Source organism: Hydractinia symbiolongicarpus, chromosome 9, assembly GCF_029227915.1.
Source record: "Hydractinia symbiolongicarpus strain clone_291-10 chromosome 9, HSymV2.1, whole genome shotgun sequence".
NCBI lineage: Eukaryota > Metazoa > Cnidaria > Hydrozoa > Anthoathecata > Hydractiniidae > Hydractinia > Hydractinia symbiolongicarpus.
In genome coordinates this window covers 21,460,617-21,473,899 of record NC_079883.1, presented here as the reverse complement: position 1 = coordinate 21,473,899, position 13,283 = coordinate 21,460,617, and the positions used below count along the sequence as shown (strand labels likewise).

At 33.8% G+C, this 13,283-nt stretch overlaps 1 protein-coding gene across 1 annotated transcript in view; it reads left to right on the top strand.

Moving 5' to 3' along the window:
- The window catches only part of LOC130656774 (exonuclease 3'-5' domain-containing protein 2-like), a 45,510-nt gene extending 36,372 nt beyond the window's left edge, over positions 1–9,138 (top strand). The window contains exons 2-7 of the mRNA XM_057459695.1: positions 1,469–1,533; positions 4,858–5,309; positions 5,981–6,080; positions 6,204–6,372; positions 6,838–6,976; positions 8,127–9,138. Of these exons, the coding sequence (XP_057315678.1) occupies positions 4,884–5,309; positions 5,981–6,080; positions 6,204–6,372; positions 6,838–6,976; positions 8,127–8,378 (1,086 nt within the window). The 5' untranslated portion in view covers positions 1,469–1,533; positions 4,858–4,883 and the 3' untranslated portion in view covers positions 8,379–9,138. The remainder of the gene's footprint in view (positions 1–1,468; positions 1,534–4,857; positions 5,310–5,980; positions 6,081–6,203; positions 6,373–6,837; positions 6,977–8,126) is intronic.
- The last annotated feature ends 4,145 nt before the right edge of the window (positions 9,139–13,283 follow it).

The following is a 13,283-nucleotide window of genomic DNA, read 5'->3' as shown; positions in this document are numbered from 1 at the left end:
CGAAACTAAGTATAGAAAAATAAGTTAAAAACTGTAGATGTATATTTTCTCACCGTCTAGGTTGGTCAACGTCATGTGTTATAATGTTACAAACTTGTTACAATTTGACGTCATATATCTCTTATACGACGTTAAATTTATTTACTGACGTCAACTGTTCAAATAATTTATTGACAGGAGGTTTTTCTAAATCATCGCACGTGTGCTGTGTATTGCACATGTGCCGTGAATTAATGTGTTATTACAGCCAACAGATACTAGATACCTCTAACTTATTTAGTCTCTCACCATTTTTAAAAACTGACTATTGAAGGCTCGTTTCCACTTTTCCTAAAAGACACAAAAAGAAAACTGTTATTCCTAAAACTTTATTGGTCAATGAACTTTTATGCTCGTTAGCAGAAAATGTTGAGTAATTTCAGGTTCTTCCGCTGTCAAAACAAAAAGTCGCCAGCACGACAAAGAACAAGTCTACACACACGCCATTTTAGTAAGCACTAGTCGTTAGTCCGTGGAAAAATCCACGGGTTCGCCCGTCCCCCTATACCGCACTGCGTGCGTCTCGCTACTTGCACAGCTAAGCTACCATTTTGCGTGACAGACGGACAGACGTATACGGGTATTTTAATATAGATCCTCTACGCCACATATTTATTAGACAGGAGGGCCCGCGTGGTTTTTCTCACCACTGAAAATTCGAAAAACAAAAATGCTGAAAAGAACGCGGTAAACCTATGTAAACAATGAATTTGACGTCTAATTTATTTTGTCGTGAAAATTAAAATGCGAATTCACCATCGAATTCGCCGTTCAATTCGCTTCGTGAAAAAGGGGGTTTTTCATAAGGAGGTTTTACAATCGTTTCTAAAAGGGGGATTTTCACGAAAAAAATTGAACGGCGAATTCGACGTTCAATTCGCTTCGTGAAAATCGTCCTTAAACTTTGTTCTTTTTTTTTTCGGAAAACTTTTCGACTAGCGTAAGAAAAATTTCGGGAAAAAAAATAGGGCAGGTGTAATGCGGACCTTGCGAAACGAACATTTCGTGTTATAGTTAACATGAAAAGCAAATAACAATTTGCAACAAAAAAATGAAACGAAACAATTTTTTAGCAAGGAAACCGTTTGTCTGGCGATCTGATTTTGTAGTAACTTTTGGTAAAATACATTTCATGAACAGCATTTTAACATTAGCTATAAATATTTCTATGTATTTCCGTATAGCTAGCTAGCTAACTTTGTTTACATTTTCTTTTTTACTAACACAAACAAATCTGATTGTAGAATACACCTTTACAATAATTCAGTTGTAATAATTTGGTAAGATACATTTCATGAACAGCATTTTAACATTAGCTATGTATATTTCCTAACTATGTATATTCCCGTATAGCTAGCTAGCTACCTAGCTAGCTAGCTAACTTTGTTTACATTTTCTTATTTACTAACACAAACAAATCTGATTGTAGAATACACCTTTACAAACATGCGTTTCTACGGCTCTCCATCGTTTTACAATTTTGGGAGAAAGAAGGTAAAAAACATTTTTTTATAAGAGTTTGTTAGCTAGAGACGAAAGCGCGTTTTCTCCAGTTTTGGCGCCGTAGATTAGTGGTTATAGCTCTCGTACTCTGTGCAGGAGACCGGGGTTCGATTCCTCTAGACTGCGATTCAACATGGGCGAGTGAATGTTACCATAGCCCCGGGTTAACCCAAGCCATGTAAGGGAAATTGAGAAGATGGCACACTGTGTGGGCCGTTGGATGTTGCCGGGAGTTGTCTAGTACAGCGCAGGCCCTAATTGGGTCTGCGTAGCTCAAAATGAGCATTAAATAATCCAGGACTCTCCATCTAAGCCATGGCCCCTCCTGGAAATAATAGACAGGGTATTTGATATTTGTGAGGCTAGCCATGTAAAATATGCACATCTATCTTTTTTAACTTCCTTGTATCAATTTCTTTCAAATTTTTAGGAAATGTTAGTATAATAAGATACAACTTATGTGTACTTTTTATTAAAAACAAAACACAGCAAGAAAAGTTATTATGAAAGAACGTGTTTTCTCCTTTATAAATTCTTATAAAGATGGTGTGATGTGTACCTCCTCTGATCGCAAAATAATATGTGATGGAGTGTTAGTTTTACCGAATTATCGTAAAGGTGTATTGGAGATTTTTTCTGTTTTAAGGACCGTCCTTTAAGGGCACCATGTTCAAAAGTCATATATTAATATAAGTGTGATGGCTGCAATGCTGTCTATTACAGTAAGACTATGCAACATTTGAAAGTAAGAGCCTGCGACACGGCTGTTTTGTAGCAGACAAAAATGTTACGAAAAAGTTATTTGATTTACCATCTCGGTTAAAACAGGATATCTCAACAACGAAATAAGATTTTTATATTCTGTAAAAAGGATAAATTGTCGATATTATCAAAAGAAAATTTTTTTAAATTTAGGCCAAAATGTCTAAAAATATCTTAAAAATTATATATGAGAAATATATGTTTTTATTAAAATCTTTAGTTGAGCCATCCAACGTGCCATTTACAATTTGTACAGCACCCCTACCATGCGTGTTTAAACAGGCTAGCATTAAAAATCAGGATGTTCTGTTAACATATGGGTGTTTCTGCCTTGACTGGAAAAACCGTCAAAGCTCAAAATAAAAGTAAAGTTCTGAAGCATGTAGTTTTCTGTAAAAATAGACCTACTTTGGAGAACTTTTCTATACTCTCCGCTGCTACTAATAATTTTGATTTGGAGTTGAAGGAGGTCTGTTGATCCGTAGGGACAATTCTCAATAGAAATATTGTCCCTATGCCATTATTTTTATTCTCAGATAATTGACTTCTCCCTTGGGATAAGTTTATGATTGTTCGATACGGTTGTATCATATTATTGTATATTTAAACATTTGTATTGGGACCTGTATACTTGAAAATGGACGTCGAATGGCCGAAACGTCACAAGGTGTAGTGCTTATTACTTTTTTATTTTATAACACCACATACATAATTTTTCAAAGACAGAGACTGGGAACAAAATACAGTTTATTTTCTGGAGTATTCAAAAATCAAGGATATTTTTCAGAAGTACGCTCCAATTCTTTATAATTTACAATCGTCACATTAAAGTGCTTTGTGTTTTAAGCATGAAAATCAGGGATACCTAACTGGGCCTGGGTTGAGGTTTAATCGGAGAGTGAGCTATAGTTTACAAAACTTCATTGTAGGCAGCAAATGAAGAAAAGAGAGAAACTCCTATATCTAGTCGACTCATTACGTTGTTGTTGGGTAAGCTAATTTTAAAAAAGAGGTTTTGTATTGCTCAAAAATACAATGAACACAAAAATCAGTTTTAGCATAAAGGTGGGGGTTCCTACCTGAGTAAAGTTATTTTTAAATCACAGAAAGATCATTCTACCATTATATGTTTTTCTAAAACTATATTTGAAAGATCTGAGGCAAGCCCATTTTTTTACGATGTTATAAAGAAGAAGCAGTAGGAACCCACAACATAGCAAAGCTACCATATTAGATGATAGCTGGATAAAAAACTTACTGGGATAAAAAGATAGAGATAGATAAATGTGCATATTTTACATGGCTAGCCTCACAAATATTGAGGGATATACCTTGTCTATTATTTTCAGGACGGGCCATAGCTTAGATGGGGAGTACTAGAGTATTTAATGCTTATTTTGAGCTACATAGTCCCAACATAGGGTCCACGCTCTACCAGACAACTCCGTGCAACACCCAACGGCCAACACAGTGTGCCATCTCCCTGATTTCCCCCACATGGCTTCGATAAACTTGGGGCTATGGTAACATTCACTCGCCCATATTGAATCGCCGTCAAGGGGAATCGAACCCCAGTCTCTCGCACAAAGTGCAAGAGTTTTAACCACTAAACTACGGCGCCGTAAACAATACTACCAAAATGATTGTGCATGTTGAATGTTAAAATTGTCCAAAGGAAAACTATATGGTATATATATATATATATATGATTTAACCTGGGGCCTGCAACCTGTGAACAACTTAGAATACACCAGTCACCGTTCTATAGCATTATTATATTTTTCATCTACAGAAAACTTCAAAATAACTGCCCTAAACAAAACGGCCTTGGGCAGAACTTTTCAATTACACCTGTTAAAACAGACATTCAAAGTAGTATTAGGATGCTAGAATCAACAATGCAATGTTATCAGTCTTTTTTAACACATAACTAACAACAATCATAACTAGCAATTGTAACAATCAGTAAATAGTAAATGTTGAATACCAAAATGATTTATTTGGGCACTGAGCTTTGTTTTAAATCATCCCTTTGCTTAATCAAAGGCCTAGACAAACTTAAAAAATTTGCTCTCTTTAATTAGGAATAAAAAAAACATGCACCTTATGTTGGGAACTTCTCTTATAGTGCATAATAGGAAGTATCACATGATAATTTTAAACTGATTACAGGTCTGTATTTTTCAGGGTAGCCATTATAATTTGAGGGAAAACACATGGTTCACGCAGTCACCTATTTATAAGTGGGGGCTGAATTTTTTCTAGAATCTTTGTTTTCTAACTTCAAACCCGTCATATTCTGTGTTTTCCCTCAACTGAAAGTTATACCCTGTGACATTTCGAGCAGGAGAATTCTATGTGTAAACTCCAAAGTTGAAAATTGTTCTTTTATTTTTAAAATATTATATTAAAGGCAGAACTTAGTTTGCCATTTAAGTTGGGTTTCCTGATGGGTATATGACTTGAATAAGATTGATTATTGACTATTAATTCATTTTTAAAGTTCTGGCATCTTTAGTTCATTAACTCAGATGAAGCATTTTATACATTTAGACCTTATTCTTTTAAATGGTGAAGTTATGAGCAATGTAATTTTTCCAAGAGCCTTGAGAAACATAATGTCTGGTTGTCAACATGTAACAATAAAAGCTGTCCATCGTGACAAACTGACGTCACTGTTCAATATGGAGATGACAAAAGAACAAATAAATAGATGTCCCATCAAAACATTTAATAAAGAAATACGTGTCATTTCATCAATACATGATGAACACAAAAAAGAGAATAAATTAGCTATAAAACAAATGCAGACATCTAAAATACTTGGCTTTGACACAGAAACAGCAGTTGTGTTCAATACAAACATAAATCTACCAATATCTCTGATTCAACTTTCCAATGAAGATACAGTTGTTTTATGGAGACTTAGAAGTGAACGGAAATTTTTGCAGCCAAGTTTTCCAAAAACCTTAAAGGATATCCTTCAAAGCAGGGACATTATAAAGGTAACAGGCTTCTTAGCCTTGTTGTAGGAGTTAACAGTTAACTCTCTTTATCTCGAAACACTATCTCAGAAACGTCCCCATTTGGAATAAATATTTTGGTCTTCTACTGTGTTTCCCCTCCATATAATCTTTCTCTATTTGAAACAAATTATTGAGATCCCTTGAAAGAGAGTCCAGTACAACATGTAAGAATGTGGAGTAACCGGAAGGGAACTAACTTTTGTGAGAATTAATTTAAAGTCCAAATACACATAAAATATTTAATATATATAACATATGATATGATGACATTTTTTCTCAATTTAGACCGCTTTTTTTAAGAGTTTTCATGTAGGGAACAACATAACTAAAGACTGTTGCTTAATATAACAATGTAGGTATATCAAAAATGAGTATTAATTAGGTTTTTTAAAAAAATAAAATAAAAATCCAAATTTTGTGAGATTAAATTTTTGCAAAAACCTATTTTTTGCGAAAATTTATGAAGACATATATACTTGCAAATTATTACTTTGAAACTAATATATTAAGCTGGTAAGACTTTTCAAAGTTTTTATATTTACCCAGAAATATGTTCTTCTTAATTCCATCCTATTACAGTTTTTTGTGGTTAAATTTTGCTTTTGCTACTCTCTGATTTTATAATATATAATGACCTTCGTACCATATAGGTTGGCACAGGAAATGATGGAGATATAGCTGATTTGTATAACCAGTATCAAATAAAATGTGCCTGTATTTTTGATACCCAGAAAATTGCGAAAGATCTTGGTAAGTTTTAGTATCTTCCATTAGCATTATGTAAAGACATGCATGATACTTTTTCTTCTTTGACTGGAAAATCACAATAGGAAGAATACTGTGTGTACTACATACATATAAGTTTTTTTTCAGGTTTCGTAAAGCTTGGTTTAGCATCGTTAACAGCGCAACTTTTTGGATGGAGAGTATCGAAAGATAGACGTTTATCTAACTGGGAAGCGCGAAATTTAGATCGAAGTCAAGTGGTGTATGGTGCCACTGACGCTTGGTCTTCTCTTCTTGTTTATAAAAAGTTGACAAGGTAAATGCCAGCCAGGGTTGTCGATATATAGAAAACGCATGCTTCTTTTATAAGAATATCAAAATTTTATCCAAGCTGTTACTTCTCTATTGTTTAAACAATAGACCAATTGTTTTTAACATTAAATCTCAGCCTGATATTCAAAGTATATTCTTATGAAAAAGTGTGTAAGTGTCAACTCATACAATGATGATGATATAACACAATCTATGAAAGTTTGTCTTATCATTTGTCTTAAGTTTGTTATACTTTGTGCATGATTTTCAAAAATAAACAGCGTTAAATATTTTATTGCTCGTTGGAGTATGTCTGCTTTCAGTTTCGGATATTTCTTAACCCCTGAGATTACTTTTTATTTTAAGGGTAAAAAACACAAAGAAAGATTTAATTGAATGAGTTTTCTTTTTTTTACAACACAGTTTTGTATAATGCGTAAAAAGAAATACAAACGAATCTGCATTTTAGTATTATGGACGAGCTTGGTTTAGTACCAAACGAGTTGCCATCAGTATTTGATCTAATGTTACATCGAGAGTCGAGGATTGATCACAGTATATTTTGTGCGATCGACAAGAAAATATGCGAGGCTACACGTGTTAAGAAGGTATGAGGCTTGTATACATGTTTTCACCAAAACTTATTTTTACCTTCTTTTTATAATACACGACGTTCAAGAATTGTTTGGTATACCTGCAGTATAATCCGGAAAACTCTAATCCCTGTTAAGTGATTACTGGAACCCCCGTTAAGTGATTACTGGTACCCCCGTTAAGTGATTACTGGAACCCCCGTTAAGTGATTACTGGAACCCCCATTAACTGATTACTGGTACCCCCGTTAAGTGATTACTGGAACCCCCGTTAACTTATTACTGGAATCCCTATAACTGAAACTTGAATCGAACATTTACTAACTCGACGTTTAACCCTTAAAAAATCTAAGGAATTACGGTTTTTAATTTATTCGAAAATATTAGAAGAAGACAATTTCAATGATATATTAAGTGTATATTTTTGTTTCTTCTTGACTAGCAGAATAAAAAAGAAAAAAGAAAAAAAACTTTCGATAAGCTTATCTATATTTTTTCCTCTCTTTTTACCAAAATTTAAGTTATCAAATGCCTCGAGAACTCGAATTATTTCCTCAGATACTTGGAGGTTCGATTTATTAGTAGAATACTGTAGTACTTCTGTTTCACCATAATACACCAAGACAAATATTTTTTTACTTCATAGTTGTGTGTGATGCAAAAGAAAACTGCATGTTGTTTTACGAAGCTGCCAGTTAAAAGCTTTGAAATTCAACATTTTGTTGATACATTCTTTAAACTTTCATGTAAACAAGTAGCATCCCGAGATTTGTTCATAAGTAATTCTTTCATGCTATTCTGTATTTTTGTATGTATATATCCCGAAACAAAAACGGATGTGGAAATAGGCTTCTTCTCACTTTAATCTCCTTAAGTGAACCGTTTGAGTACGCACCCGTTTTTTGAAAATCCTATTTATAAGTAGAAATAAGATTAGATTTCGAAAACTTGAGCCGTGATTGTTCACGTTAGTTAAGTCAATTTTACCTCTTTCTAAAACATGTGGAGCACCTTTTAGGACAACTTAGACCTTAAAAGTTATAGCATTCTAACTGTGGGACTTCTTTTCCCTCTGATTTTTCCTGGATATCTCCGTGACCCTTCCTGGTTAGAAAATGGTTTCCAAGGTTTGCGATACAGTATTCATATGAGCTTTTGATTTTAGATAAAATTTCAGAAAAGAAGAAAAAGAAAACTACGACTAACTGTGGACGAACTCGATCTTTCTGCATACGTGAACTCACACACGCAAGAACTGTGTGCAATTGGCACAAAGAAAGAGAAAAGTACAAAAACTTTGTCGTGTAACGTTAACACGGATCAGAAGCATGTTCGATATGTTAATCCTGTTGGCTCGCACAAAAACGAAACGATGGCAAAAGAAAATAAACTAAATTACGATTTACCTTTTGTGTAATTTAACTGTTTTTAAAGTTTGCTGTGCAACTTGGTTTAATTTTTATTAAGGTTTGCTGTGCAACTTGGTTAACTTATTTTATTTGTCAGACTTTTTCGCGGGGAAATTAATTTTTAACACGGATTGTGGAACTGGTCGGTGTTGTGTCAATATTTGAGAAACAAAGTTGATTTTTTTTAAAAAATTTATTTTAAAAACCTAATATTTTTTGAAGGTGCTTCACCTCATCCGTAAAAGACGAAATTTTATTCTATCTGTATAAAAATTAAATTCTTTGATACAGGGATGATTTTTAGGTAAAAGTTGATTTCTATTAAAGCGTACTTGGTCGCAGCTCCGGTTTAGTATCTGGGCATGCTTATTACATTTTCTTTCTGGTAATGACACTTGTATTTTGACACGTGCAACTTTTTTCACAAACAATCAAAATTTAAAAAACGCTGCCATCGTTAATTTAATGGAAATCTAACATATTGAGTGCCGACATTTAAATGTTGGGAGGTGTGAGTTTTTGAATAAAAAAGAAGCCTTCAGACACTTGTTTTTGAAAGTTTAAAGTATAGTCTTGCGGAGTAAGAAAAGTTAAAAGTGTGTCTTTAGCATGGCTACATAGCATTCTGGAATTATTTGTTTCAAATTTTGGTCCACATTTTGGATGGTTTAGTTGCTACTTATTGTATAGACGCACATATTTTTTTTCTTAGGATGTTAAACGCCCTATCTTATAACCACTGCTCTACCAAAACTTTTAAAAATGTTTGCGATAAGTAAATATGAGAGACTTTAAATCAAGTTCTAACAAAATGAAAGTTAAAATCTCGCAAATCTTTTTTACAACTTTTTAAAACTGAAGTAAATATGTATATAAATATGTATATCCTTACGATGACCTTACAACTATATAATATCGGTTGTTTTTTTGTGTCTTTCCTGTTTATTATTTAATTTTTATTAATCATTTTTTCTTCTCTACAACTCTGCATCTATTCTTTACATCTATAAATCTTTAGCGTCTTTAAAAACCAGCTTACAATCTGCATGTTGGTACCAATTTTTATAAAAATTTTCGCAAATCATTTTTAATGTTATTCCTTTATTAAAGTCGCGCAATTTATCGAATTTAAACTTGAATTCATACAACGCCACCATTCGTTCTTTAACATGCAATGTTAATATATACGCCGTTGAGATATCCATAGTGACAGCGTATAAAAAAAGTTCCAACGCAAACCTTGATGGAAGATATTTTTCACTGCAACATTTTATTAAACTAAATGTCCTGTGTTTGTTTTCTAAACAATCTTTACCAAAGCAGTAATAATCTACCTGTCCACTTAAACTGAACCTGTTATCAGCCAGCAGTGCTTTCTCTAATTCCACCTTGTCGCACACTAAGTGCTCTCGCAGAATTTTCTCGCCTTCTTTAGCTGCTGCAATAAGAAAAGTAGTGTGATGGTCGCTTAGATCAAGCTTTTCTTTAGAAATTGCTTCACAAATTTCTGTGAGTGATTCGAACTTTTTGTCCGATGTTGTTTTTACAGTCCCTTCACTATTCAAAATTAAATCCAAATAGATAAAGTTTTTCCACAGTACTTCAAATTCTGAAATCCTATCAGACTGTAAAAGGCGACCGCCGTTTTGGACACGTTTCGATGTTACCACTCTGTAGCCATTCACAGCATAGGCGGGAACACCATTCTGTGAGGAGACAACATCTGTTATGGTACTTGTTGTAAGCCGAATACGGGATAGAGCAGAGCTCGATCGTCTTGTTCCATCTACGGGTGGGCGTGGCGTACCAACAGGCGAATCTGATGAATCAACATTTCTTTGTTTTTGAACTTTAAGTTTTCCTTTTTCTAAATCATCTTCTTTTGTGATTTGGATGATAATTCTTTCTTTGGATTCTTCACTTAGATTCTTGTTGCATGTGTTACTTTGGCTTTTACTGTTCTCGTCAACTTCCTTCCTTCCTTCCTCATCAACATCGTTTTCATTCACAATTTTATCAACATCTTCCTCACATTTGCTTTCTTCGGCAGGTTTTTCGTTGCTTTCTCCATCCTTAATGCTAGTTATTGGAGCGTCTTTAATGGCCATGGTCTTATTTTTTGGTAGGTCAAGAGTCTTGCACCCATTTTTAATTCCGTCGTCACATTCAACTTTTTTTGAGGTTATTTTCTTCGATTTTTTCCTGTTATGTGCTGAACCGTCGTTTTTCGTCAATCTTTCAGATCTAACGGAGTTCCCTTTTGACAGCGGCGCTGGAGCGCTTGTTGGTCGTTTTGTATTTTCTGTTGTCTGCTTGGAACTCTTCTTTTTAGTCTGCTGTCCATTGCTTTTCTTTACTGGACCGGAATTAAATCTTTTCGGTGATGTAGGAGGTTTTTTGCTTATATCACTGACCGAAAGTGTTTTATCACTTAGTGGAGACACGGCGTCAGTTTCAACACGTGATTTATTAACAGTTACATCTTCTTTTTCTAAATCATTTTCCACGTCTTTTTTTTGGCCATTCATGTTTCCAGTTTTCGTTTTTTTGTCATTTTCTTTTTCAAAGTCACTCGACATGTTGCCCGAATTTGATTTTTTAGAATCTTGTTTTTTGAGTTGAAAGTTCGACATTCGCTTGCTTCGCTTATCTGTAATTGGTGTAGATTTCTTCATTGTGCATGAATACATACGAAATTATTAGTTACTGTCAATTTCTTGTATTTTGAGTAAGTTTCATTGAATATTTAATGGACAGTTGCTCTAACGCTGAAAGAATCCTTTTGCTTAATTGATCATTTGAAAATTTTTATTTATTTATTTTTTCATTTAAAATGTGGTCTACATGATATTTTACAAAGTCGCGTCCTTTAAATAATGCACAACATTTGAATGACTTCCGTAAATTATTGAAAAAAAATATTTTGCATAAGAAACACAAGGCATGCGTTAATGAAATATACATACTTTTAATTCAAAACGTCAACATGACGCCGTGAGATTGCGGGATAATGGGCGTTAACTCAGGGCGGAGACTAAAGAGTTGTTATCAATGGTAACTGCATAGTTACTGCAGGTCTTGGTATTTCCACGTAGGGCGTATTTACACATCAGCGAACTCAGCAACCACCTAAAAGCAAATTTTGGTGTTTGGCGCGCATTCTAGAATCTTTACAATTTGGTCCCATTTTATCTGTTTTTCTAAATATCACAGTTTCTATGCGCTTTGCCGCGCTCACAGTAACAATACAGCTTTTTGCTCCTTTATACTTCAGAATCTCTTCCAATTCCTAAAAGTAAGTAAACATAGCAAGGTGGGATTATACAAAGTGCGTCATGAGAGGATTACAAATTGCGATAAGTTTGGGATTACAAGGTGCGATGGGATTACAATTTGCGACAAAATAAGATTACAAATTCCGATAGGATAATAAAGTGCGATAAAATGGATTACAAAGCGATACACTACAGCCAATGTTAACTAAAATTACGGGATAGGATTTCTGTATAGCTTTGAGATTTTGCATGCTAGTTTCTTCAATTTCCTGACAGTTTAACATATATTATATTTGAAACTTTCAGCAAAATAGGCCGCTTTTTATTCCAATTTTATGCATGGCGTCATATACCATAATAAGAAAAAGAATAGCGACCTTGCTGTTTGGCACAAAAGCTTGGGTTCGAGGTTGTGAGAACTGCACTGTTAGGTGAAGCTTGATTATGACACATCCTCATTATTAAGGGTTTTTGACTTGATACACGCTTTTTTAATAATTTAAAGAATGCACAAATTCTAACCTAGCTGGTCATTACTCCTATTTCTCTATTGTTCTAAACAATAGACCTAGGGTTTTTAACCAGAAATCCCAGCCTGATATTCTTATAAAGCATATTCTTATAAAAAATAGCGCGTGTGAAAGAAAACGGCAAAAATAACCTGGTATTGTTGCCCAATATATTGAGTGTTTAAAAATATTAACAAATATACTTTGCTTCAACCTCGTCCCCAGGGACTTGAATGCCAAGTAAGCGCTAGCGACTTTGACATAGGCAACAAGTCCTGAGGACGAGGATGATTTGTTTACGACAATAAATATTTTCATACTTGCAAATAGCTTTTAATTAATATAACACTAAGCTCCTTAGTACAACCAGACAATACCAAAATTTCCCTAAAAAAAAACAAGAATATGGTGGGAATATATGACGTAGTTGTTAAAATGCGATTAATTTCTTTTGACTGATAAAGGACACAAGATATGTGGATACATGTTTTACTTGAAAAATAAGCAGTTTTAGAACAAAACAATTAAGTATTATGACAAATTTCTCGCCACGTCAATTATTCACCCTCAATCACCTCATCAATGGCATCGTTGTAGTCGATAATGTTAATAAAAGGATTGTTTGTGTATGGTATGTCGTCTTAAGCAGAGTGTTATACTGTAAATACTTCATTAAACCCAGGGTTTTATTGTCAAAAATGATTTGAAGGGTGGAGGCTTATTGGAAGGCGTCTTAATAATATTCAACGCCACAAAGTAATAACTTCCTGAAAGGGCTTAAAATGTTAAAAGGGAAATTCAGAACAAAATTAAAGTATCTGCAACAGTTTAGTGGAATAAAAATTTGTACACATTACCATAGAATGTTTTCTAAAAAACAATTTACAAGCTTTTTTTATAGTAATATCAAAATTCCAGGCTGGTCATTATTCTTATTGTTCTATCGTTCTTAACAATAGACATAATGTTTTCAACCTGTAAAATCCCAGCTTGATATTCTTATAAAGTGTATTCTTATAAAAAAAGCGTGTATTTCACTCAACTTTAAGCCACCATGGAAATAGGGTTTATCCCTTAGAAATTTATTTTAGGGTAGAGGCTTATTGAAAAAGGAGTGTCTCACATTACT